Below are 27,918 nucleotides of genomic sequence, written 5' to 3' on the forward strand. Positions count from 1 at the left end.
GAAGCAGAGAGAGGAAGTGGAAGTTGAAAGCTGTCAACAAACAACAGACAGACTATGACACCTGTTCAGACTTCTGTGCCAGTTTCCACATTATTCAGTGTTTAACCCACATAATGAGCCCTAATTCTATTCATTTACTGTGGGTCACTTCTCTTATCAAACATGAGCCATCAGTTATTACTTTATCCAGTTTGAAGTTACTCTGTCAATTCATGTATGTTCATATCTTCTTGATGAGTTGTTCCTTTTTGTAAAAGACATCCTCTTTGAAACTCAGTGATTTTTTTTGCCTTCAATTCTACTTTATATGATATAAAAATTGCCACTCTGGCACTTTTAGCTCCTAATTGTTTGGTACGTTTTCCTTTGTTTTTTTCCATTTCAACTTGCATGTCTCCTTTTGTTTTAACTATGTCTCCTGTAGACAAGTGGATCTTTCTTATTTTTTTCACCTAAACTGGGAATTTGTCTCTTTATCAATAATTGAATTAAGTCAACTGATATCTATAGTAACTGCTGTTATAACAAAACTTTTCCTACCATCTTCACATACTTCGGTTTTTCTCCCCTGTATCCGCCTTCCATTGGGTAGATCCATTTTACTCTGCCAGCATCAAAACTACTCATTCTGTTTTTATTCTGGTTATTAGCCCTTTCTTATTATAACCCCTACATTTTATTTATTTTTCCCATGGTCTAAATAAAGGATTTGTTAATTATGTTAATAACCATATGACACTTGGAGTATTAAAATGCAACTTAGCAAGAGGGTCAGTGAGATAAAACAAAACTAAGAACCAGGATCAAACTGTTGAGGGACAAGAAAAGTAAATCAAAAAGAAAATGCTGACCTCTTCTGAACTGCTGAACTACAAAGACCACCAATATTGTAATGAGTATAGAAAAACATAGTGTGTGAGTAAGTGGGCATGGAATAACTCCAACACTTTGTTCAACCCATCTCAAAAAATATTCCCCAGTTGCAAAAGAAGAATTAGCACCATTCAAAAAAATAAAACTTACAATTCTTTTCTCCCAAAATTTGTACTTCGGGCTAGTTAACAATAACTCTTTCGTAACAGGCGAACAGTATAAGTAAACCTTCAAGCTGAAAGAGAAAGGGAAAAAATGATTTCAGTCGGATCCCAAATGAGCCCCCTTGGTGAGCAGGAAGCACATGTCATCACATGTCAGTTCATCTGGAGTAAGTGGACTGGCACGAGGAGTGTTAGAGGGTCCCCAACATGCCGACGCCCCAGTGACTCTCTCGGTCCCATCGAGAGTGTGAAGGAACAGGGAAGAAACAGATGGGAAAAAAGTGTCCTCTGACCTCCTCAAAAGGTTGGCCCTCAACCAATTTTCTGTTAAAGATGCATATTTGTACATGATCAGTCATGTCTGGAAAGATACCACCAAATGCTAAGCTGCCTCTGGGTATGGAAAGGGGGTGTGGAGAGGAGGACAGAAAGCTTCTGTTTTGCTTTATATAAACATATGCTGTTGTGTTTTTTTAAAGCAGAGATCAATTTAATAAATTAAAAAAACTCAACAGTATAGCTTAAAGGGTAGGAATATAGTCTGTGGCAAACTGTATTTTTCCAAAGGCAGCCACACCGACATATATCCCATCCATACACAGTCTTCTTACAAAATGGACATGGAAATCCCTCCACTGACCGGGGGTCTCTATGTTAATCTCCCCGGGACCTGGGTGGAACTTAACCACTGTTAACCAACAGAGCAAGATGGAGGTGACGCTGCAGAATTTTTGACACTACATCTCCAGGCCATATGGCTGCCTGCTAGCTTTCTCCTGGGACATAACATTTTTTTTGAGTTTCCATTTAAGAAGTCCCGCTATCTGGAAACCACCACGGTAAGAGATTTTTTAGAGCTAGGCAGGCCCAAGGCACCCCAGCTGTTTGGGTCCTCTCCCGGAGTCACACATGGCAGGAATGAGCCTTGAGATAAGGTCAGCCCCCACAGGGTGCCCCGGTCAGGCAGAAACCAGCCACCCGCGCTGGGCCCCAGCAGAACTCCTGACCCACAGAGACTGAGAGAGAGAATACATTATTAGTTGACTTAAGTCACTACGTTTAGGGTCATTCGTTACACAGCAATGGGTACCTAATATTCAGGCTCTAAAATCAGACAGACCTGGTTGAAATCCTGGTCCTGCCACCTACTGGCTGTGAGACCTTGGGCAACTAATTTAACCTCTCTGGTTCCTCAGTTTCCTCATCTGTAAAATAGAAATAATATCTATAATAATAATACCTAAATAATATCTATTCAAACAGTTATCAAAAGACAGGGATTTTCATCTGGGTTGCTCACTATGGTATCCTCAACACTCATCACTGGCACTCAGAGAAGCTGCTGAATAAATATGTAGTGCCTTGCATATATATAAGTACTCAAAAATAAACAGTCATTATCAGGAACACAGACTACTGATATCCCTTAGCAGAGAGCACTGAACCTGACATCCAGTGGTTCAAAAGTCAAAAAGTCAGTGGGGCCCTTCCCCAAGATGTATCTTGGCAATTTGGAGTTTAGATTTAGGTAATGGCTGCAGGAAAAGAATACAAGAGTTCAGGTTTGAGGAACAATCTGCCCTGACTAGTGTGACTCAGTGGGTTGGGTATCATCCTGCAAACCAAAACGTCCGGGGTTCGATTCCCGGTCAGGGCACATGCCTGGCTCGTAGGCCAGGCCCCCAGTTGGGGGCGTGTGAGAGGCAACGGATTGATGTAACTTTCACACGTGGATGTCACTCTCCCTCCACCTCTCTCTAAAAATAAATAAATAAAATCTTTTTTTTTAAATCCCAACAATACTATATGATTCTTTAGAGTAAGACAACCATTCACACACACACACATACTCTCTCTTACAGCAATGAAAGCAAACAGACTGCTGCTGCACCCAATAGCATGGATGAATCACACAACGGTGTTAAGTGAAACAGAAAAGTCCATTCAGTGTGATTCTATTGACATGAAGGTCAAAAGGCAGATCTAAACCATGATGACAAAAGTCAGAACAGGGGTGACCTTAGGGAGAAGGGGGCTGACTGGGAGGAGGAAGAGGAATACCAGCTTGTTCTATTTCTTGATTTGGGTGGAAGCTTCAAAATGTGTTCAATTGTAAAAGTTCATCAGATTGTAACATGATGTATGTGCTCTTCTGTATAGGAATTACAACTCAATTAAAACGGTGACTTAAAGACAGACACACACAAATAAGTAGCAAAACACATTACCTGCACTCCAACCTTCTTTTCAAGGCCGGGGCTCTTAATCCTTTCATGTGATCTAAAAACAAAAATAATCAAAAATCAAAAACACATTATTTCTTCAGCTGCTCACTTAGCCCAAGGAAAATCGGTCACCTGCTCTTTTTAAAATTCCTTTTAAGAGAAAATACATGACAAGAGAGCTGACTCATATGGGGTATGGATTCTTTCTTCTGCAGATGAAGAATCCATGTAAAAATAGGACAGAAACTACTAACAGTTCGCCATTTCTTCCTCAGAACAATCAGAAGCCATTTAAAAGGAGAACGATCCCCTGAATCTTAGGGCTAAGTCTAAATCCTTCTGAGTAGCCACAGAAGAATAAGTGACTAGGGCCTCATTCATTCAGAACTGTTTCCAGCAATTTCCTTTACCCCTTTCTTTCATTTCAGTCCCACCACCCCTCCGTCCTTGCTCTCTGTGACCCATTCAATTCCAGTCACTTAAGTTAGTCCATCGTAAAATTCAATCTCGCTTTCATGGAATCCTCTAGGAAATCCTTCAGGCTTAGGCCAGAATGAGAAGAGTTTTATTTTCTTTGTGCCTACTGCGACTGCTGGGTTGAAGTGGGACATTTCTATCCACAAAGGTTTGCTCCACAGCCTTCCAAATTAACAGACACAGAATGACATTTAAAGACAGGTAACATTTAAACCAAACAGCACATTAAATACACAGGGCCTTCTACATACATTCTGAATCTTGAGCATACAAAGGTTTAGGTAACAATGACTAAACACTTCTAAATTGTTTCGTTAAATCAAACCAATGCTAATTATTCTAATTACCACCTACACACACGCCTCAGCTTATCTGATCTTATCTCAGCTTATCCTTGACTCCACTGAACACAAGGCAGTCACCACACCACTTGTGGCAGGCCTTCACTGGGCAGGTGCCCCCACTGGACAGTCCAGCTGCCCCCTCAGAGGGTGGATCTCCTCAGGTCACTCGGAGCCCAGGCCCTTAGGGCCTGTGGGTGCACCAGAGGGTGGGACTCTTGGTAACTGGGGTTTCCGGAGAGTTGGTGCCATGGCAAAAGGAGGCAGGCTCAGGACTCTGCTCTGTGCTCTGAAACTAAGGCAGCAGGCAGCACCCTAGAGATGTTTTATCAAAACCCGCCAACCCCCCACCCCTGACTGGTTGCCAAGAGAGCCTGAGTTTGCTAGTAGTACACCCACACTCCTTTCCAGGGCCCCTTTCCTCTTCCTTGACCAGGGTAGATCCTCCCCAACACAGGGTGACTGCTTCAGGGCACGTGTCCCCTCTCATCCTCCAGCCCTCCCTGATGGTTGGTGATGCCTGCCCCGCCTCTCCAAACACAGCCCTGGGCTCCAGATGGCCCGTAAACTAGCATCAGGTAGGTCCACGGCCTACCCCAAAGAATGTCAAAATATTTTATTAACATGTTTATGTGCACTTTTTCTAGCAAAAGAGTTCATGGATTTTATCAGCTAGTATGCATTGGACTGCTAGGGCTGTCAAAGCAGAATACCAAAAACGGGGGTGGGGAGGGGGGCTTAAACAGCAGAAATTTATTCTTTATAGGTCTAGAGACTGAAGTCCAAAGGTGAATTCTGGTAAGACCTCTCTTCCTGGCTTGCAGGCAGTCACCTTCTTGCTGTCTGCTCACTTGACTTCTAGGTGTGTGTGAAGAGAGAGAGCGAGCTCTTCCTCTTCTAGTAAATCCCATCGAATTAGGACCCCACCATTATCACCTTATTACTTCCTAAATGCCCTATAACCAAATACAGTCTCACTGGGGCTAGAGCATCAACATATGAATTTGTCGGGGAGGGGGAAGGGGGGACACAATTCAGTCCACAAAACATCAAAAAAAAAAAGTCGGGCCACAGAGGAAACCACCAAAAGCAGAAGTTGGGTGCTTTCCCTTGAAGAGTTTACCCCGGCAGGAGCAAGCTGACCCACACGTGATTCCAGAACAGGAAGCATTATAAACTTCTTGAAAGTCAATTTCTTCCTCAATATACAAACTAATGATTTGACTTCACAGGCTCCTTTAGATGAATGCTTTCTCCACACTCATAACTCCTAAACATGAAGGCAAACCCCTCTGTCAACCTTTAATCATGGCTAACACATTCAGAAACTCCAGAGACACTTCATAAAAGGTAAAACAACAGCAACAACAACAAAACCAGGGGCATCCTTATCCAGCAGCAGATTCTCAATGGAAAACAAAACCAAAATTATGCTATTCTCAAGAATAGGCAGAAAACCCCTCAGAGGGGCTCACAGTGCTGTTTAGCAAAGGCAGAGAGGAGCTTCAGATTTTCCTCATTAAAGGGATAATTAGTGGCTTTGAGCAAGAAAAGTACAGGATCTGGAACAAATAATGCCCTTTTTTATTACAAAATCATAAGCATGTAATCCTGTAACATAACAATATCACATTCAAGCACACCATATGACATTATAGGTGAAATGTTCAAATTAAAACTATAAATTAGTACCCCCACATTATTTCCCTACCAACCACATTCAAGCACGTGTTACTTCTGTGGGACCCTGTGTTCACCCAAAGCAGTTACCGCCAACAATTTACACCAAGTTAAAGTGACTGATTCCACGCAAGACAACAGTCGGTCTATACACCAACCCGGTGAAGAAGGGCAGGGTTTGATATCCGTAATTTACTTTAAAATCACACCGTGTGGTGTGTATGTGCTCTAACCCAGTCCAAGAGCCGCGGAAGCCTCCCACTAAGCAGCTACTAGAGTGCTTCAGCTTATCTTCGCCTCTCATTAGTGCCAAAGGCAGTGCTAATTAACATAACGATGTTAAAACTGTTTCTTTCGTGAAGTTAGGGACACATTAATCAGTACAATAGGTATTTTAAAAGCACAATGGCTGTGAAATTAGTGGTGTTTCATTTCCGGAGACTGGCTGAAATGTTTTAGAGACACTCTAGCCTCGTCGGGGGCATCTAGCCTGGAGGCCGTATCATTAGGGGTGAAGCTTCAGGCTTCATCCCTAACAGTATCCACCTGTGAATTCTTAAGTCTTCTGGTTGCCTGACTTGGCCATCTATGTATATATGGTAAACCATATCCTACCTCGAGACTCAAATGAACCTTTTCTGTTGGATGTGGACAAATTAGCTAAAGCGAAGCAGGGGTCGGAGGAGAGCTTGCCGTTTGTTGAGCTTACAGACAGGATGTTTGATTTCACAGTGCGAGTGTGCCTTGTTAATAAATGTCTATGACTCCTGACCGCTAGGAGAGCTTCCAGAACACAATCATTGCCCCTGACCACACTTGTCCCCGTTCAGTGAGCAACTGACAATTGTATAAATAAAAAAAATAAGGCCTCGGAGGCTGACGAGCCAGACTGGGACAACGTGCAGGTGCTAGTCTCTCTCCTAACCTCCCACAGCCCGCACTCCCCCGCTCCAGGACCCCAACTCCCTACTTTCCTCCACTCCAGGCCGCGGGCGCTATCCCCGCAGGGCCAGAACCCGCGCAGCACCGGTGCTCTGGTTCCCGGGAGCGGGCGGCACGCCGCGTTCACTCACCCTTGTGGCAGTGGGACAGAAAGTAGGCACGGGCCTTCAGATTCTCTCTGTCGAAGCGGTCTATGGATATGTTTGGATACTCAGCCATCTGTCCCTGGAAGCAACTCATGGCGCCCGCCAGTCAACCCCGGCGGATTAGCCTCCCCCCCAAGCCCGTCGCGGAAGCCAAGGCATGCTCGGACAGCGCCGACACTTCCGGGAAGCCGCTGCGGCCTCACCATTGGCGGGTTGGGCTCAGCCACATCCAATCTTGGGAGCCCTTGGCGAGGGGGAGGGGCCGGGGAACGTTGGGTTGGGCTCAGCCACATCTAATCTTGGGAGCCATTGGCGAGGGGGAGGGGCCGGGGAACGTTTTCTCCGCCCGCGACCTGGGGGTTTAAACTTCAGAGCTGCGCTGAAGTGAGGCCTCCGCTGAGTCTAGGGCAGGGGCAGTCGGGTTAGATCTAGGGTGTAGCGTGAGGAGAGTGGCCCCTGCCGGAAACCTTGACGCAGCACGCTATCGTGCTGGTGAAGAGTAGTCCTTACCCATGCAGGAACAGTAAGTAGCTCGAAGGGAAACAACGACGGTAGCAGGCGGCTCCACCCAAGAATGCAAAGTGGGTGCGGAGCTTTTCTTGAAATCAAGTCTGTGCTCCTCTTCCTGCTTGTCCACTGACAGCTTGAAAGCCGAACTCAGTTTCCCTTCTCTTCCCACTTTCTGCCTTATGGGATGACCATGAAGATGATATGAGAAAAAAAAAACTGTATCTAACTCATGGTAACTACCTCTTCCATTTATAACTCCAAACTGAATAAATACAGGATCCCTGATGATCACAACTCAGATGCCTGTTCTTACGGTAGATGTGTAAAGATCCCAAGCGCAGATTAGCTGCTAGCCTCCCTCCCCCCTCCACTACCCTTTTGAGTTATATTTTTTTGAGAATTGCATAAAACAAACAAAATGTGGTAGGATGTTGGGACAATGGTTTGGAAGTTTTTAAGCACCAAAGCAACTCTATGAAAAGATTTATTAAAGTATTAAGATTCACCAAATTGTCACAATGGCATTTGCCTCTCCCTTTCTAGTAATTCTCTGACACCAAAATATTAATAAAAACAAACAACTCACTTTTAACGCTTTGTGCATAGCACAGTGACAAGCCTTGCAGTGGTTACGTAGGTAAATCAGGTGTGCATTCGAGTAGTGATCAGAGACAACAAGTTTGCAGCACATGCTAAGTGAATGTTTCCACATTCATTTAGGAATAAATCCGGGAACAACTGAGTTCTAACCAGGGGAATCAAGAACCAGGATGCCACCCTCTGAGAATATCAACATGTTCCTGCAGCCATGCTACTTAGAGTTCTATTCAAATACAGATTCTTAGGAAATTTTTTTTTTAAGGAGGAAGTGGTGGAGGACAGAAAGGAAACAAAAATAATGGTGGTGGTGGTAGAGGCATGTATACCATGATCACTGATTTGAGTAGAGCACTCTGCTAATATACTATTGCCAACATCTTTGACTCAGTATAAGATGGTTTGTCTTAAAACAAAGAAGGGCTATCGCATTGGCTAGGTTATTTATACCTAAAGACAAATTCTGCAGTGAGCCTGGTAGCTGGACTCACAGACAGGGTGGCTTAAACAACAGAAACTTATTTTCTCGCAGCTCTGGGAGCTGAAAGTCAGAGATCAACAGGTCAGCAAGTTTGGTTACTCTCTCCTTAGCTTCAGCTATTCAGCTCCTTGCTGTGTCCTCAAATGGTCTTTTCCTCTGGATGTTCACTTCACACCACTGTATCTCTCCCTCTGACAAGGACTTCAGTCCTGTTGGATTAGGGCCCTGCCTTTATGACATTATTTAACCTTAATTATCTCTTTAAAGGTCCTATATCCAAACACGGTCATATCGAGGGTGTGAGCTTTAACATATAAATTATAGGGGAACACCATTCAGTCTATAACAGTGTCATTGTCCAAATTTCCCCTTATTATAGACATAATCCTTATACTAAGGATTAGGGGCCCACCCTACTCCAGTATGACTCGTCTGAACTAATTACATCTGCAACAACCCTATTTCCAAGTACAGTCATATTCTGAGGTACTGAGGGTTAGGACTTTAACGCATGAGTGGGTGAGAGGGAGCACAATTTAAGTTATAACAAAAAACAATGTAACATAATGTACACAATGTGTATTTTACTAAGTTTTTAATATAAAAATAAGGTACTATGCTTACCACTAAGGAAGAACAATTTTAAGTTTCAAGATGTACTATATAAATTATAAGATTTAACTGCCAGTAGCATATCTTCAGTTTTGTGATCTTTTTCCCGTTTTCTGATTTCTGTTTAGGAAGATGTTGAAAGGATATTTGTCTTAGAACTAGCAGAGAAATGAATGGATTCGCTCAAGTTAACATTTCAAAACAGATAGCTCAGGGACTAGGAATCTAGTCACTGGATTTTGGAGGCCCAGTTAGAGCCACTACAATTTGTGAGATCTTGGTTAGAAGATCTTGGATCTTAACCAAACTTGGTTAAATTAAACTCCCTATAACTCAGTTTTCTCATTTGTAAAATAGAGGTAATAGATAAAGTCTCCCAGAGAAAAGATTGGTGCCAGCGGGGGAGAGAGGGGCCAGTAAGCCAGGACAAACGGAATAGGGAAACTAAGGCAGATAGTTACACAAGCGGGTTGCAACCATCTAGTAAATCCTATCTTCCCTAAACCACAGACGTTTAAGAGTGAATGGTTTACACTTCTCCCCAAACAGAGGGTAAATAGCTTAAAGCACCCTGCTCAGGGAAATTGATAGCAGGAACCCAATTACTGCCACTTACCAACCACACCCAAGGACGGATGAATTTAAGGGAATAAATCTCACTTTTGTACTACTGCCTAAAGCTGATGGATATCCTATGGAGATCCTCCCTAGGATCCCACCTAAGGTCTCTACCCTTAAAAGCTTTTAGAAAAAGTAACAGCTCTCCCTCCCAGGAGCACACCCACACCTTTCCCTCCCCTACTTCTTCCCCCACACACGTTCATGTCCTAAACTCTAAGGGACCCCGCTGGGCTTGCAACCAGGGAGAGGTGAGCGGCAGCAGCTCATCCTGGGCTATAACCCCTGGCCCTGTCCCCAAGGCTCCCTTTTCTCTGGCTTCTTCGTGAGCTAAAGCAGCCCCACCAAGGCTCGTTTCCCTTCCTAGCCCCTCTCCTGCTGCTTCTTTAATCCTAAATCCTTCCTTGCTTCACTGCCCTGAGTTTTAATAAACATTCCCTAAAAATCACCTGGACTCCTGTTGTGAAATCTTTCCAGCATGAAGTCAAGAACCCGGCCCTAGGTGGACCCGCTCAGGTCAAAGCCCCCTTTCCGGTAGCAGGGGTGGGAGGAATGGGTGGAGGTGGTCAAAAGGTACTGATTTCCACTTATAAAATGAGTAAGTTTTGGAGATGAGATGCACAGCCTGGTGGCTACGGTTGACAACAGTGAGTTGTATCTGTGTGTTTGAGAGGTGCCGAGAGAGTAGATCTTAAAGTTCACATCACAAGAAAACAAAATTAAAACCATATGAGGAGATGGATGTTAACTAAACTTATCATGGCAATCATTTGGAGATATATATAGAGAGAGATATGTAGATATATATATAATCTCAAGTCATTACTTGTATACCTTAAACTGATATAACATTATGTGTCAATTGTATTTCAAAACCAGGAGCAAAGAATGAGTCAGGGATACAACCAAAACATCATGGATGTACCTCAAAATAGTTATGCTGAGTGAAAGAAGACAGATTAAAAAAAGAGTACATATGGTATTACTCCATTTATATACCATTGTAAAAAATGTGAGCTGATCAAATGGACATAAAGCAAATCAGCAGTTGTCTGAAGGAACAAGGAAACAAGTTCATTAACTTGATTATGGTGATGGTTGCACAGGTGTATACGTATGTCAAAACTTACCAAATTATATGCTGTAAAATATGTGCTTTTTTGCATTTCAATTAGAGGTCAATAGGTTTGTAAAACAATGTTTGCAGTAATTGAGAGAGAGAGAGAGAGAGAACTCAATTCTGCAAGAATTCTCCAAGGAGAGAACTCAATTCTGCAAGAAGGAAGGGCCATCAGAAAAACTGAACAGAGAAAGTAAATTTGAGTTCAGCATCCAGGCCCTTGAACAGTGGAAGTCCCTGGAATGAGCTTTCATTCACTCTGGGCACTGAAAATAGTTCTCTTTAACTAAAGAGTAGGGCTCAAAAGAGTTGAAATAATTGAGACTTAACAAGGATAGTCAAGGCTAAACCAGATAAAAAGGGACCAGACCATGAGGGCCTGTCCACCAAGCCAAAAAGTTTAAACTTTAACTTGAGTGGCAGTGGGCAGCCTGGGCAGTTTGAAACAAGGGAGTGACATGTTAGATTGAACAATAGTTCTCAAAATGTGGACCCTGGAAGAGCATCAGCAACGGTATTGGAGAATCTGTTAGAAATTCAAATTTTCTCCCCCAGCCCAGACCTACTAAATCAGAAAGTCTGTGTGTGGGGCCCGGCAGCCTGTTTAACACACACTCCAGGAGATTGTGACAGATCTCAAAACTTGAGAACCACTGGAATCAAGTTTAGAAAGAACACCCAGACAGTCAGGGGCAGGGAGCCTGGATAGGACTCCCTGTTCTAGATACTGTTTTAGACACTAAAGATACAGCAGCAAGCAAAGCAGAGAAAAACCCATGTGGTAATGAGTGCATGTCCTAGAGGAAATAATAATACCTATCATTTATACACAATAGTTCCAGATACTATCATAAACTATTTGTATTTATGGTATTAGTTCATCCTCACAATAATTCCATCAGATAGGTACACTTTTTGTCTTCACTTTACAGATAAGGTATCTGTAGTTAAGTAACTAGCACAAGGTTATATTGCGAGTACTAGAACCCAGGTTCAAATCCAAGGTCATGCCACAGACTCCATGCTATTAGCCATTATGGTATACTGCTTCCATGGTGTCATAGTGGCACTGGTGGTGGCGGTAAAACATACTCATTCAATATGTACTGCTTTAGCACTGACTGTGTGCTAGGCTCTGTTCTGAGAGTTTCATTAATAACATTTCTGTCTTTATGGAAAGAATTTCTAGCAGAAAAGAAAACAATAAAATTAGAAAAAGTCAGCAATTTAAATAGTATATTAGCTGACGTGTGCTGTAGAAAAAAACAAACACTAGAAGACAGTAAGGAGAACAGAGAGCATGATGGAACAGTGAAATGGAGAAATAGGGAGGGGCAAGTCAAGATATAAAAAAAGACTCAAAGATGAGGAACTCAGACAAAGAGATACTAGGAGGAAGACCACTCCAGGCAGAGGGAGCAGCTACAAATAAGGCCCCAATGTGGGGACTACTCCAAGCACAACCAGGAGGCCAGTGTGGCTAGAGAGGAGTGCTCCAGGGCTACAGAGCAAGGAAGGTGTGACAATCTTGTAGGGCTTCGATGGCCTTGTAGAGACTCTGTTTTTCAGTCTGTAAGATGGAGAGCCATTGCAGGATTGTGAGCAGAAGAGAAGGTTGACTTTTTAAAATAAATCTCACTGACTGTTGTATTGAGAATAGACAGTCTACAGAGATCAAGAAAGACATGTAGAGGGCTATTGTAATAACCAGAGGGGATAAAATGATGGTGGCTTGGACTTGGGCGGCAGCAGTAAAGCTAACAGGTTTTGCTGAAGGATGGATGTGGAGGGTTAAGAGAAAGTGTGAACTCTGGGAGCCATCTATTGAAAGCGGAAGACTGTGTTAGGGGCAGATGTGGGGGTGGAGGCTCCGGAGGGGATTGTTTTGGACAACCAAGTGGATATTGGATATGCAAGTCTAGTGTTCAAAGAGAGATCTGAAAATCTGAGGAAATAAATTTGAAAGATGTAAGTGAACAGATTATTTCAAATATAATAATGAAGGTAATATCAGAAAAATAAAGCTGTAGTTGTCTTTTATTATAGGTGTACTAATTGTCAGGCATTTATTCAGGATCCTGTAGATTGGCTCGATTAATTCCAACAAAATGAGAAAGAATGTAAGACAAACCACAGGTATTTACTATCAGGGGTCCGAAGAGCCAGTAGTTCTGTTCTCTAATCCACTGTTTCAGGGAATTCTGTCCGGGCTTGAAGATGCAGCCAAAATACACCTGTCCCCCTCCACCTCTTCTTACGGTTGAGACGTTTCAAAGGTCCCTCCCACACTGGGATCGACTTGAATTCCTTCTCTTCCTACCTCTGCAGCCCCGTCCAATCCTCGCGCTTGCGCACCTAGACCTGTTTGCGGGGGGCGGGGCTTGAATGAGCTGGGCGCTGCAGCAGGTTGCTAGGAGACAGGAGGGTTTCCAAAGCCACGACTGTAGGACTCTCGCTGCCCAGCCCTCTGATCCCGAGTGGGGAACAAAAGCACCTCTGCGCTCTCCTGCGAGCTCCAGGCGGGGTGTCCCACTCTCTCCAGGTCGGCTAAGCGGGGGTAACCACGGAGAGCTGGACGAGCGGCGGGTGGGTGCTTTTCTGAGGGAACAGTACCTAACTGCCCCGCCCCTGAGCGCACCGGGTACAGCCCCCTTAGCCCAGGCTCCGCCCCTTCCCTGTGTGCTCCTAATTGGTTCAAAGGCTTGACCTGCTCGACGTTACCTTTCTCGTGTTCAGTGAGGGTCTTTATTTGTTCTCCTGAGTTTTGGATTCCGATACTCCAGTAGTTTCCCAGCCACCCCTCACCCCCTTCTGCTTTAGGGGCCATGATTCTGGGGCTTCCTCCGAGAGTTCCTGCCGCGGGTCAATCACTGGATCCCCAGGTTTTGTTTTTTTTTTAACTATTTTTATTGTTTACAATATTGCAGTTATCCCCATTTTTCCGCCTTTGTCTACCTCCACCCAGCCTTCGCTCCCCCCTCCCTCAGGCTGTCACCACACTGTTGTCTCTGTGTATGGGTTATGCATATATGATCGCATGTGGCATCTAAGGAACAAAATTACCTAACAAACAAAAGAGAAACAGAGGCATGGACACATGGAACAAGCTGGCAGCTGTCAGAGGGGAGGGACAACGGGGACTGGATGAAAGAAAGTGAAAGGATTAGCTGAAGAATATACATGGATCCCCAATTTTTAGAATACCTCTTCAATGTCAGCCTTTCCAGGGCAGATTTTTTTAAATCCCTACCTGAGGACGTTTTTTCATTGCTTTCCAAGAGAGAGGGACATCAATGTGAGAGAAAAACCTCAATTGGTTGCCTCCTCTCTGGATCTCCACCAGGGATGGTACTTAAAAGATCGGCATGTGCCCTGGCTGGAATCGAACCCACGACCCTTTGTTTTGGGGGGATGACGCTACAACCAACTGAAAACACTGGCCAGGGCCAGGCCGATTTTATCTTACACACATAACTGGTGATTTCTAGCAAAAAAAAAAAAAAAAAAGTGAGGCGCCAGAGAAGGCAAGTTAATCATTTGTGTGGGTGTGTGGGCAGGAATGGAGTGGCTTTGGGCTGACAAATGCACGTTAGCACACCTGTACCGTGAACCACAAAGGCCTGTTTTGTGAACCAATTTTGTTTTTCAGCTGAACACCCAAACACTCTGGGAAGGGAAGTGCGAGGACTTTAGAGACTGTCCAATGAGACTTTTTCACAGTTGAGGAAACTGAGGCCCAGGGATCTTGATTGACTTGACTGAGGTTACATGCTAGTTAACAGACCCTGTGCCATATCCTGTTGGGAGGAGGAAAATAAATAAATAAAATGGGGAAAGAAATGAAAGATTACGGATACTAATGCTGTTGAAGTTTTAATACCACTAGAAGTAAAAGCACTTTTCAGAACAAAAAAGGGGGTGTTCACAGAAGGGAGTTTGAGGTGACTGGTGACATCAAAGCCTTCTGTTAGATTAGATCAGAACCTTTGATTGTCATGGATTTGATGTTGCTACCCATGTAAATCCTAATACTGTGTAATAAAATTTGATTTTCAAAAACTGAAAAGTCAGGTATTGCCATTTCCTGTTTGTGCAGGTACAACAGTATCATAGAGATCAAATATATTTTATATCAAATATTTTTTGCCAAGACTGTCAGCAGTTAAATTTCAAAGTGCTGAATGTTACTAGCAGAATTAATACTGCCACTGAATTTTCCAGAATCAATGGAACATTTCATCAAGAAGTCGTAAGTTGATCTTTGAAGTTTCATTCTGTTTTTAATAAGTAGAAAGATATGAGAGACAAGAAAGAGAAAGAAATTTCTTTTTGCATCACAACTACAGTATAGTTACAGTAGCCACTAGAGTTTGTTGTGATGAAATGTGTTCATGATTCCTTTAGCTATTTGGGGAAAAACAAATTTTAAGATGCCTGATATGTCTACAAGAGGTGTATTTCTCTTGAGAAAAATGGCAGTCTCCCTAGTAGTTCAACTAAATACAGCATATTTTCTCCTCTTGTAGTAAATGTAGCTTTTTCTCCACATCTAATCAGTTGCCAGGTCCTTTCAACTCTTCATGATATATCTTTGTTTGTTTGTTTGTTTTTGTTTCCAATTTCCTCCCTTTATTTGCTCTTACCTGGACATGTCAATGATTTTACAATTGATCTCTTCACATGTACTGTCTGAGTTTGAGCTTTCGAGAAACAACGTGAGATTACACATCCATGCCAATTGCTTGCTTCTGAGGCACAAAAGATTTAGGGAGTCCCAGCTGGTTAAGAACAATAGAATACAAGGGTGGCTTAGGAAGGCGTGTTTTCCTGCTTATCCCTTAGTATAGAGACCTCTTTGCCCTCCTTAGGTGGCCTGCAAGTAGACACACATGTTTACATCAGGCTGTTGGTCTCTAACCCACCTAGACCCACTCTTTCCAGCCTTGGCTTTTATTTAAGTTTTATTTTTCAATTACAGTTTGTATTAAATAATTTTTACTAGTTTCAAGTATACAGCTGTCCCCCCCAGTACTTCCAGCACTCACCTGGTACTGTATATAGTTATTACAATGTAATTTACTATATTTCTTGTGTGTACTTCATATCCTCATGACTATTTTGTAACCACCAATTTGTACTGCTTCTCAATCCCTTCATCCTTTCCACCCAGTTCCCCCATCTTCCTCCCCTCTGGCAACCATCAGTCTGTTTGAAACAGAAAAATCTGCATTCTTGCTGCCTGTTATCACTAGAACCAATAAGTATAGACAATGATTGAACCTTCATGGGCGCTTCATTCAGATGCGAGTGATCGGAGAAGATGGTGGGTTGTGTACCTAAAAACCATCTTAATATTTCATTAAGATTAATATTTAGGTTGGCTTAGTATTTCAAGCCAACCTTTTTATAAAGAGAAGAAAAGGTTAGGTAAGGGTTTGGAAAAAAATGTTTAATCAGATAAGAGTTAGAGTCTGGCATGATTTTCCTAGTTTTTCATTATATGCTAATCAATAGTCCTTTATCTGCATAAAGTACGTTCCCTCCCTGGAACACAGTGGCTTGCAGACCCCCTGGGGCCCAGAGGTTGAACTGTCTGTCAGCCTCCTAGAGTTGCATAGATCCTTGTAGCTCTGGAACAGCAGCTTTCCACAGGCATTTATCACTTAAGCCTATCAGCTATAACTACAGCTAAAATCTTTAACTCTTGAGTTCCTCTATCATCTTCTCTGTATCTATGAATCTGTTTCTATTTTGTTTATTTTGCTATTTAGATCCCACATATAAGTGAAGGTTATTTCACTTAGCATAACACCCTCCAGATTTTACTTTTACTTTTTTAAAATAGATTTTATTTATTTGTCTTTAAAGAGAGGGGAGGGGTGAGAGAAAGAGAGGGAGAGAAACATTGATGCAAGAGAAAAACATTGATCACTTGCCTCTTGTTTGCACCCCGAGCTGGACTAAACCTGCAGCTGACCTGGAATCAAGCTGTCAACCTTTCGTTTTGCGGGATGTCTGGGCCAGCTATTACTTTTATATGCAGCTATTTATAACTCTTAGAAATTGCAGCATAAATGGAAACAGTTGTACTATAGATGCACACAAGATTTAGATACACAAATAAGACTTGCTTTATTTGTGGTATAGGCTGAAAAGATGTTTGTCCCTCTTAAGGTTGCTTCTTAGAAATTAGTCTTTGGGCCTCTGCTTTTAAATATATACAATCTTCATAAGCTTCATAATCTTCATTACCTTCTACACTTTGCTAAAAGATGGAAATTTCTCTAACACAGTTCTTATCAACACTCTTCATTCTTCAATATAGAAATAAATAATAATAATAATAATAATAATAATAAAGGAATAATAAGAAATTCTATGTCCTAAAGTGCAAGGTCCTACACAAGTTGATCTAAATCTAATATTTCAATAATCTTCCACAAATTATTTTTGGAACAAGACAAGATATAAATACATCAATGAACAAACAATTTACCAACCTTTCTTTGTAAAGGCCTCCTTCCTATATGTAGAACATTGTAAAGCTCTCTTCTATTTCTGCAACTTTTTTTTTTCTCATAATGCCCTCTTCCAATGCCCATTCACATTTTTACGTCTTTGCTTAAAAAATTTGTTGAGCCCTGGATGGGTGGCTAAGTTGGTTGGAGTGTTGTCCCATATACTAAAAGGTTGCAGGTTCGATGCCCTGTCAGGGAACGTACAGGAGGCAAACTGATGTTTCCCTCCCTCCCTCCCTCTCTCCCTCCCTCCCTCCCTCCCTCTTTAACATCAATAAACATATCCTCGGATGAGAATTAAAAAAAAGGAACTGCATTCAAACTCACCTTTTTCTTCAAGTATTTTTTGACTGCCTCAACCCATCATATAACTCTTACTTTTGGGTCAAGTCTCTATACTGATTGTAACCTTTGTTCTTTGTCTCTCCTTCCTGTCATTCCCCAAGTTTTAATAAGTCCCTCGTCACTGTGTCCAAGAATTACTCATCCATTGGGAGGCTTTTTTAAAAGATTGTATTTGTTTATTATAGAGAGAGGGGGAGAGGAACAGAAAAAGAGGGAGAGAGACACTGATGTGTGAGAGAAACATGAATCGGTTGCCTCCCACACATTCCCAACCAGAGGACCTGGGCCCACAACCCAGTCATGTGCCCTGACCAGGAATCAAACCTGAGGCCTTTCTGTTTGCAGGATGACACCCAACCCACTGAGCAGCAACAATCATGGCTGGGAGTTTTTATTATTATTATTTTTTTTATCCAGATGGCCAGACTTCTGAGCGTTAATGGCACATTACTCATTCTTCATTGAAAAATTGTCCCTTACATCACTTGCATTAAGGTCTTAATCACCTCAAATCATAGAGGGTCAGCAAAGCAACTAGGCATCACCCTTTTATTCCCCTGCCCCCCGTCATCCCAGAACTTTCTCCTTAGAATGTAGCCACGATAGGTCTCAGAGGGGTTTTTTTTTTTTGCATCAGTTTCACTGTTGCCACTAATCTGCATAACCAGCATATTGAAAATGTTAACAACAAGCCTAGATTGCTGAAAGGAGCCATACACAGATACCACTTGGGTAAATCAAACAAGATTTATCTAAATAAACACAAGGAAGTTGGCCCAGTTAGAGTACACAGTAGAGAAACTGCTTGATAGTATTAGATAGATGTATGAGATTGTAGCACCCTCATATGTGGTTTTCCTGTGGACACATGCCAAGTCTGAGAGAGCAAGGGTCCCGTCAGATCTCATAAGTTTCAGAGTTGCATGACCTACTGTGCAAAGGTGCACTTGGATCTGAATATCTTATCTATCATTCTCAGTTTCATCAGTTAGTTTAGCATATGCTAACACATTCATAAGTTAATTCCCATAAGCTATAACAAAAGCTTTTTATCCATATGGCTTTGGGAATGTGTCACATATATTTTTATAAGATTTACATAATCAAATAAGTAATATGTTGTATACGTTTTGCGTCTAGAATGCCTAACTTACCATGCTGCATTTACAAATGTTACTTCAAGGCCCTGGCTGGGCATCTCAGTTGGTTAGAGCACCATCCCAATACAACCAGGTTTGCAGGTTTGTTCCTGGTCAGGGCACATGTAAGTATCAACCAATGAATGCATAAATAAGTGGAACAATGAATCGATGTTCTCTCTCTCTTTAAAAAAATAAAATAAAATAAAATAAGTACCTTTTAAAAAATAAAAATGTCATTTTATCAAGCATTGTTGAACAGTTACTGAGTTTCAGACTCTCTAGTAAATGTTGGAAATACAAATAGGCTGTGGCTGCATCTGTGGCCTGCAAGGAATTCAGCATTTTAGCAAGTCAGACTAGCAGCCATGACAATGCACTTCTCTGCACTTCTCAGCACTCCCTACAAGAGAGAACCTGCTGCTCCCTGCAGTGACCTGACTACCCCCTTGGCTTTGGGATCTAAGGCAGCATTTGAGCTGAGGTCAAGCTCTCTTCCAGTAGCTCCCAGCCAGTGATTGGAAATGGTGGTGGTACTAGGCCTGACCATCTTTTCTTAAAGCAAGAGTCCTCTACAGGAATTCTCTGTGCTGCATTTCCCTGTTGGGCGGACCAAGACTTTTCTAGGGCTGCCCCGAAGCCTGAAGCTCTTCCCACTCAATTCTTCTCCTCTTTTTCCATTCACAGGTATCAGGGTGCATCTTGATGTAAAAGCTTTTCCTGCTCCTTCTTTACTTATGTTTCATAAACTTTACCCCTGATAAATTTCTTTTCAGAGTACCTGAACTGATAACACACAGACACACAAAATAATCACAGCAGTCTCCCTTTAACCAGAGTTTTGCTTTCAGTACTTTCAGTTACCCATAGTCAATCATGGTCTGGAAATAGGAGATGGAAAATTCCAGAACAAAAAATTCGTAAGTTTTAAATTGCATGCTATCTGAGTAGCATCATAAAATCTCATGTTGACCCCTGACTGGTATGGCTCAGTTGGTTGAGTATTGTCCTGAAGAGCAAAACGTAACTGGTTTGATTCCTGGTCAGGGCACAGGCCTGGGTTGCAGGCTGGGACCCCTATTGGGGCGCCTATGAGAGGCAGCTAATCCATGTCTCTCTCTCACATCAATGTTTCTCTCCCTCTCTTTCTCCCTCCCTTCCCCTCTCTCTGAAAATAAATAATAAATAAAATCTTTTTCAAAATCACGTAATAAAATCTCTCACTCACCTGCTCTACCCTAGCCAGTATGTAAAGCATCCCTTGGTCCAATGTCACCGCACTGTAGATGCTCCCTCCCCTTAGTCGCCTGGTAGCCATACGGGTTATCAGACCAGTAATCAGAGAGAGGGAGAGAGGTCCCACTGATGTAACTTTGATCACAGTATATTGTTAAATTGTTCTATTTTAATATTAGGTATTGCCCATTTCTCACTATGCCTAATTTATAAATTAAGTGTTATCACAGGTGTGTATGTATAAGAAAACACATAGTATGTATAGGGTTTGGTATGTCCAGTTTTCAGTCATCCACTGGGGGTCTGGGAAGCATCTCCCATGGATTGGGGGACAACTATATAAAAATATTACTATTTTTTTCTGGCGTTGCTCACTAATACATATCATATTTATTTATTCTTTTTTCCTTTTTGAGACCCTCTTCACCCATTATATAAAAATGTAGCATTTTTATATGTATAGTTGACATGATTTTTTTGTTTAAAAATGACAAAAGGTTACATAGATGACCTTTAGGAAAGTGCTTTTTGAACAAACACGAATAAAGCAAAAATGACCTGGGTCTAACAAAGTCAAGATTGCACCACTACTTTTAAGAGTCTCATGCTCTACCAGCTGAGCCAGCTGGGCGCCTTGTACCACTGCTTCTAGAAAATGTGCTTTATCTGTAAAAGAAACATAAGTAATAGAGCCACTGAATTCATACAAAAACCAGACTAGTTTTTGAAAATGTACTTAACATAGTGAATTAGCACCTTTTCCCCTTTTGTGTTCTTAGTGCCTTTTCCCCTATGGAAGACATATTTGCAGAGTCATGTATGTTAATGGATTGTGGGGCTGTAGCACGTGTCCAGCCCACTTGTCCACCTTATCTATCTGGCATAGTGTACAGCGATGAAACCGTGAGCCTCCCACCCAAATGAATAGAATTGAAGGATGAGGGTTTCACTGAAAATATGGTTTATCTATTGTTTTGTCTGGTATTCCAAATTGTACATAAATTTATACAATGACATAACAATATTGCCTTAAAATACAATGTGAACCTGAACCTAAATAAATAAAGATCATGTTTTTAAAATATCACATATTACTAATACCTTAATTTTATTTGGTCTAGTCAATATATATGTTGGTATGCACATTGCAAAAAATGCAAAAACAATACTAATGATATATCCACTTAGGTAAGAACTGTATGACTCAGATAACTTCATTTCAGCTCATTTAAATCTGGAGCTAGTCCAAACAACTTTAGAATGTTAACTAAGTAATGTAATAAAAATCTAGATGAAGTAGGAGGAAGCATAAGACCAATTAACTTTTATTGAATGTATTGGGGTGACATTAGTTAATAAATTATACAGACTCAAGTGTACAGTTTTCTAGTCCATCATCTGTATATTGCATCATATGTTCACCACCCAAAGTCAAGTTTCCTTTGGTCACCATTTATCTTCCTTTACCCTTTCGTTCTCTCTCTGGCCCCCTTTCCCTCTGGCAGTCACCATACCATTGTCTGTGGGATTCTCAACTCTCTTAATTATTTTTAAATACTAATTTTGTTTGTTCTTAAAGGAACTTTCACATTGTCACTGTTATGCCATCTATTAATTTTGTTTTAATATCTTTCAGAATTAATCAGTAATAAGACCTTGGCAGCCATGGCAAGTTCTGACGTGAAGCCAAAATCAATAAGTCGTGCCAAAAAATGGTCAGAAGAGATAGAAAATCTGTACAGATTTCAACAAGCAGGATATCGGGATGAAATTGAATATAAGCAAGTGAAACAAGTTTCTATGGTAAGTTTTATGCACCTCAAAACCTGAGCTCATACTTGTTACATGGTAAAAAGTATGAAAACAAAACAAAGAACCAGAGAATAAATTAAAGGGAATTCATCTCCAACTCCCTCATTTTATTGAAGAGGAGACTAAGCCTGGAAGTGACTTTCAGGCAGATTGCGGGGAAAGGTTGTTCCGCAGCACACAAAGAGCTGATTTTCTAGCTTTTGTTGAACAACTATGCTTTGCCAAATGCCAGTTTCTTTTTCATTTTGACCAGGAATTGTGTGTTCACTATGGCTATTACAGGTGACAAAAAAAAAACCATTAGAGGACAACTCCTGACGTAGGTTGTGCTTCCCAGGCTTTCTTGAGAGATGAGACATGACTTTGCTGTACAAAGACTAGATCAGAATGCGGGCATGGCACCGGTGTATAGTGGGCTTTGTAAATAATTCATTGACCAGATACTAGGAGACAGAGCTTTTCAGAATATTGTAGAATGTGATATGTAGTATTCACAAATACGTTTGCATGCTCAGATTTGGGTTACAACAAAATTTATTATTAACTTATTTATTTAGTATTTACTCTCCATTTTTAAAAAAAGTTCTCACCTGAGGACATCCTTATTGATTTTTGATTTTTAAAAGGGGAGGGAGAGAAGAGAAATATGGATGTATGAGTGAAACATCAATTGGCTGCCACTTACAGGCATCCCGAAGTAGAAACTAAATTCACAACCTAGGCTTGTGCCCTGACCAGGAACCAAAATGTGACCTTTCGGTTTGCCGGACGATGCTACAACCACCTGAGCCACACTGGCCAGGGCTATAGTCCATTTTTTTGGACTAATTCACATGTGGATTTTTTAGATCTCTATATTCTTTTCCTTCAATCTGCTCTGTGATCTCTATCTACTGAGCATGGATGGAACTGGAGAGCATTATGCCAAGTGAAATGAGCCAGTTGTGAAAGACAAAAACCATATGATCTCACCTGTAAGTGGAACCTAATCAACAAATCAAATAAATGAGCAAAATAGAACCAGAGACTTGGAAATAAAGAACAAACTGACAGTGACCAGAGGGAAGCGGGGGAGGGATAACGGGAAAGGAGGAGGAGGGGCAAACAAAAGAACACGAATGGAGGACTCAGGGGCATGGACAATGGGGGGATGGCTGTAGGAGTGGGGGTGACAGGGCAGGGGAGAGCAATGAAGAAAAGGGCGGGACAACTGTAACTGAACAGCAATAAAAAAAGAAAAAAATAGGGAAAGGAATTGGAGGCATTACAGAGCTAAAATGTAGTAGACTCTTTAATTTAATGGACATTAATCTGACAGACATTAGTAGGGCTGGTGAGGAATGAAGTTTTAAACATAGATCAAATGAAGATTTGATGACTATGATATTCATATGTACTTGTCCCTCAGTGTCCCAGGGGTTGGTTTCAGGACCCCTCAGGATACCAAAACCCATGGATGCTCAAGTCCCTATATAAATTGGTATTTTCAATGCCTATATTCTCTGATAGACTATAGCAGGGTGTACCTATATGTCACTTTACCTGCGTGGATTCAATGCAGTGCTTGGTATATGGCAAATTCAAGTTTTTCTTTTTGGAACTTTTTGAGATTTTTTTCAAATATTTTCAATGAGTGGTTGGTTGAATGTGCAGATCCAAAGCCGGCAAATACAGGGAGCCAGTGGTGCCAATCTTCTGACATCCAACATTCTCCTCTGTCCCCATGACCAAAAGGTGTTGCATTATTGTTGCATCTATGTCTTTTAAACAAATGAAACAGAAGCACGAACATTTTAATGCTGTTCAGAAATGAACTTCATACCTTGCCTTAAGATTGGGACACCCCTAAAAGGTATAGAAGATCCAGGATCATAATGACAACATGATCATACAGGCACAGCTGCACCTACACCCCTCACCAATACTGTTGTAATTGAGGTAAAATCAGATCTGAGGGGACAATAAGGACACCCTTAAAGCAGAAGCCCCCAAAAGCATCTAAGAAGGGTGTGTGTGTGTGTGTGTGTGTGAGAGAGAGAGAGAGAGAGAGAGAGAGAGAGAGAAAAGAAATAACCACCTTATTCACTCTATTGACTTGGCAACTATGAAGAGGTTCTGCATTTTGTCTCAGTAGTATATGTTTATTAGGCACCCACCATGTGCAAATTTCTGTGCCAAGCACTTTCGGAAATAAAAAATATAAGCACATGCCTTACCGCAAGAAATTTAGCGGGCCAGTGGGAAGAGTACAGGATCTGTGACCTGGCTCTCCCCCTGGCTGGGTAATCCCAGACAATGTTCTTTGATTTCACCGAGCTCAACTGCAAAATGGTTACGGCATTGCCTCTGTGAGAGTTGTCACAGCAAAGAAATGGAAGCATGGGTTTCAGGTGCCTGACATTGGAGTGCTCAGTGATCATTTGTTGAGTGAACAGAAAGTGTTTAATGAATGACAATTTTTATTATTCTTATATCCTGAAGAAGACTGAGAATGACAAGAACAAGAAAACCTTACACAAAGCCAAATGATAGGCCTTAAAAGAAAGCACAGGAATTCAGAGGAAGATAAGTACCCCTTCCTTTGGGGATCATCCTTCAAAAAGGCTTCATGCACCCGGAGGCATTAGTAGCGGGCCTTAAAGGATGGATAGGGCTGGCGCTGAAGGCTTGCCTTGAGTGGCAGGTGCCAGCAGTCTGAGGGGTAGGAGTGAAGTTCTTCGTCCCTACCTGAGGTGCTCACCCTTATGGGCAATATCAGTGTCACTGCTCTTCCTGCCTCAGGGGAATTGGACTTCAGGACCACGCCACTCATACCTATATTCTCTCAGAGGTGAAGGATTTCTAGATTGAATGGCAGTGATTAAGTGAAAAACTGAGAAGAGAAAAATTATGAAACAGCAAAGATATTGATGAGTGTAGAACCAACGTAGCTGTTTGGAGGCTGCGTCCCATAGGAGGTGGCTGTGGGTAACCTGTGGAAGCAGCAGCCTACGTACTGTTTCCTCCCTGCATGAGGTGCTGTTGGAGACCCTAGCAGATGGAAACGAACCTGCTACTGGCCCCAAGAGGAAGAGAGCAGTGATGGAGCTGTGAGAACACCTTCCTCTCTCTGCCGAGGGCAATGGGAGCTTCCAAAGGCAGCTCTAAGTGACAGACTTTATGACTTTTCTTATAATGTGTATGTCAGAGAGCCTGCCAAGGTTTATCAGATATGCTGCCATCTACTTTTGCTACTTCCTAAATAAATGAGACAACAAAAGAAAATGAAAACATGCTGTTGGAAATAAAGGATATGTATTTCTTTATATTAATATTCCCCTTGAAAATTATGATTTATAAGAGGGGCTATGACAAGTGAAGCCGCCTGTACAGATAGATGATGTTGAAGAACAGGATTGGGTTTCTCTAGACCATGAAACCTGAATAACAGGTTTTTGACAATGAGAGTACATCTCACAAAATCCAGTAAAAAAAAAAAAATCCAAGAAACACACTGACTTGATTAAGAGGCCATAACATGAGTCTGAGAGGAGTAGGAGAAAAGTGTCCAAACTAGACCAGGCCGAACAATAAAGTAAGCCAACCAATAAGACATATGAGAAAGAATAAGGGTGGGAGGTATGAAAAGGTTGCTGAGGACTACTATATCACAACCTCAAATTTCTATCAAAAACTGAGTGTCAGGGTAAACTTGAAATACAGGTGTGAGGAAACCCCATGGCCCATAGCTACAGTGAGGCAGGCTGCCTCCTTTAGTCACTCTCGCCCCTCAACAGGCAGCTGCAGCTGCAGGTGCTCTCAGAAGGGGGTCCGGACTTCGCACTAATTTCTTCTGGGGTATTGCTTTTTGAAGTTAGGAAGTTAAAAACATTTGAAATCATCTGTAAACATAAAAATAAAGTTTAGACTATTTCAAAAATAAAGTTTAGAGCATTGTAAACAGAAGAATAAAATTTACAGTATCTTGGCCACTGAGTAGAAATTTAAATCTAAAAATTGGAATCTAGAGAGAAGCACCAAATCAGTTGTTTTGCCGTAAAAGGATGCAAGTTAAGGTCATGTGTTTGGGGGGTGTGTGTGTAATACTCTCTAAGAGCTCAAGTATTTTAATTTTACACTTTAACTTTTCAATATGAGTTATACTTTTAACTATTTGATGGCAAAATATTATATACAATAAAACCATATGACAATGTTTGTATTTGGTTTTTGACACATAGGTAGATCGTTGGCCAGAGACAGGATACGTGAAGAAACTCCAGAGAAGGGACAACACTTTCTATTACTACAACAAGCAGAGGGAATGCGAGGACAAGGAAGTCCACAAAGTGAAAATTTATGCTTACTAGGCCTTTGTTCTTTGTGTGACTCGCCGTAAGCTTTTAAGATTTCAATTCTACATCATGTAAATGTCATTTTACAAGATAATTCAAGATGCGGACTTCCACGGAATGTTCTGACACACAGAAACCACGAAACTTGGTATTCATTAACCATTCTGTTCTATCTAAAATGTAACAGCAGAAGCATTAAAGTTGTACCTGTCTTGGTCCTGTCCTTTTGATTATTTTAACTGTGGTAAAAGACCATCACGCGCAGGAGAAAGCCCCATTGGAAACCTTCCCCTGGTCAGGCCTGTTGTGTACAGGCTGTCGCTCTACCCGCACATCCCTCACGGTCCCCGCTTTACAGGCCCGTCGCTTTATGCTGTCAAATCTGCATTTTGCAGCCTGAGGGCTTCTCTTGCCTCTTGCTGAGTAGACCCAAAATGCCAAGTTATGATGCCCCCTGGGAGCAGCCTTCAGCCAATGACGGACCAAAGGGGAGGAGGTAGATAAATGCCCAACAACCTGGCACCTCGGGGGGAATCCATCGCAGGTGTGTGTTTTGCACGGACACCCAGATTCCCCGGCAGAACTCAGCTTCAGTCACCTGAAGCTGTATCCGACCTGGCAACCTCAACCACTGGTCGTCTCCCTCCCCTGCTAGTCCCCCCATGCCTGCCAGGGGTTCTCATTCTCCTGACTCACTCCCTCATATTTGACATCTTATCCCAGGGTTGACTTCTGGCCCCACACCTGGGCAACTTATGCTCCAGTGCTGCCCAGAATCGCTGCAAAAGCAGCCTAAGTGCTAATGCATGAGGAAGGCAATAATTAGCCTTTAAGACATGAAGGGCCCCCCAAATTAGTGACTGTTGAGTGCTTTCAGATTAAATGGGTAAAATATATCCTTTTTACTTAATTCTTTTGTCACTGATTTTTAAAAATTTGTTACCATTTACAAGTTATGACCTTTCATAGACTTTTTTTGTAGAGGGGACTCATATCCATCAATTCATTAAACTTTGGCTCCAGAACTATGCCCACATGAAGATTAGTTTTCCTAATTCAAAGTTTTGGGAAACTTTTTCAGCACTTTTCATCCCTCCTTCAGCACTTTTTCTCTTTGAACAAACAAATTGTTAGCTCTGTTTGGCAAGCCTCTCTTACGCCTTCTCCAGTGTTGTTCGGGATCCTCTCCAAAGACATCCACATCCTTACCCCAGAACCTGGGGATGTGGTACCCTAACATGGCAAAACAAACGGGCAGACATAATTAGTTAAAGAACCTGAGAGGGCAAAACTGTCCTGGAATATCTGGGTGGGGCCAATGGAATCACTTCTATTCGTGATGGGATCAGAGGGAGGGATGGAAGGAAGGAGGGATGCAAGGACGGAGCCAAGTGGCAAAGAATGCATCAAACCTGTAGAAGCTGGAAAAGGCAAGAACATGCATTTTTTTCTAGATCATGAAAAGGAAGACAGCCCTGACAATACCTCGTTTTCCAGGTTTCTGGCCTCCGGATCTTAGAGAGAATAAATTCATACTGTTTCACACTGTTTCGTTTGTGGTAGTATGTACCAACAGCAATAGGAAGCATACACAGATGGAGCGGACAGTCATCTATAGTCTTAGAATCGACAATGAACTTGAATCACAGTCCAGCATTTTTGACCCTGGAACACAATTTATTACAGAAAAAGATGTGGTACATATATACAATGGAATGTTACTCAGACATAAAAAAGAATGAAATCTT

General features: G+C 41.9%; 2 protein-coding genes across 9 annotated transcripts in view; one reads left to right on the forward strand and one right to left on the reverse strand.

The window, feature by feature from the left end:
• DCLRE1C (DNA cross-link repair 1C) overlaps positions 1–7,026 on the reverse strand; it is a 38,640-nt gene extending 31,614 nt beyond the window's left edge. For 2 of the 4 annotated variants that reach the window (XM_037060738.1, XM_037060736.1), the window contains exons 1-3: positions 6,834–7,026; positions 3,266–3,317; positions 1,024–1,108 (exon numbers count right to left, since the gene is read on the reverse strand). In XM_037060738.1, the coding sequence (XP_036916633.1) occupies positions 1,024–1,108; positions 3,266–3,317; positions 6,834–6,942 (246 nt within the window). In that variant the 5' untranslated portion in view covers positions 6,943–7,026. Of the gene's footprint in view, positions 1–1,023; positions 1,109–2,157; positions 2,243–3,265; positions 3,318–6,833 lie in introns of all 4 variants that reach the window. The other 2 variants (XM_037060739.1, XM_037060737.1) reach the window with 2 other exon arrangements.
• A 6,116-nt stretch (positions 7,027–13,142) lies between these two features.
• MEIG1 (meiosis/spermiogenesis associated 1) lies at positions 13,143–26,382 on the forward strand. Of its 5 annotated transcripts, none has more exons than XM_037060719.1 (3): positions 13,143–13,328; positions 21,661–21,827; positions 26,057–26,382. In XM_037060719.1, the coding sequence occupies exons 1-3, from the start codon at positions 13,172–13,174 to the stop codon at positions 26,183–26,185; spliced, it is 453 nt and encodes a 150-aa protein (XP_036916614.1). In that variant the 5' UTR covers positions 13,143–13,171; the 3' UTR covers positions 26,186–26,382. The 5 variants fall into 5 exon arrangements, with proteins under 5 accessions (XP_036916614.1, XP_036916616.1, XP_036916617.1 ...); XM_037060721.1 differs by having other exon boundaries at positions 13,285–13,372; XM_037060722.1 differs by lacking the exon at positions 13,143–13,328 and adding an exon at positions 13,506–13,668.
• The last annotated feature ends 1,536 nt before the right edge of the window (positions 26,383–27,918 follow it).

Source organism: Sturnira hondurensis, unplaced genomic scaffold (assembly GCF_014824575.4).
Source record: "Sturnira hondurensis isolate 20B ecotype Veracruz unplaced genomic scaffold, ASM1482457v3 Scaffold0012488, whole genome shotgun sequence".
NCBI lineage: Eukaryota > Metazoa > Chordata > Mammalia > Chiroptera > Phyllostomidae > Sturnira > Sturnira hondurensis.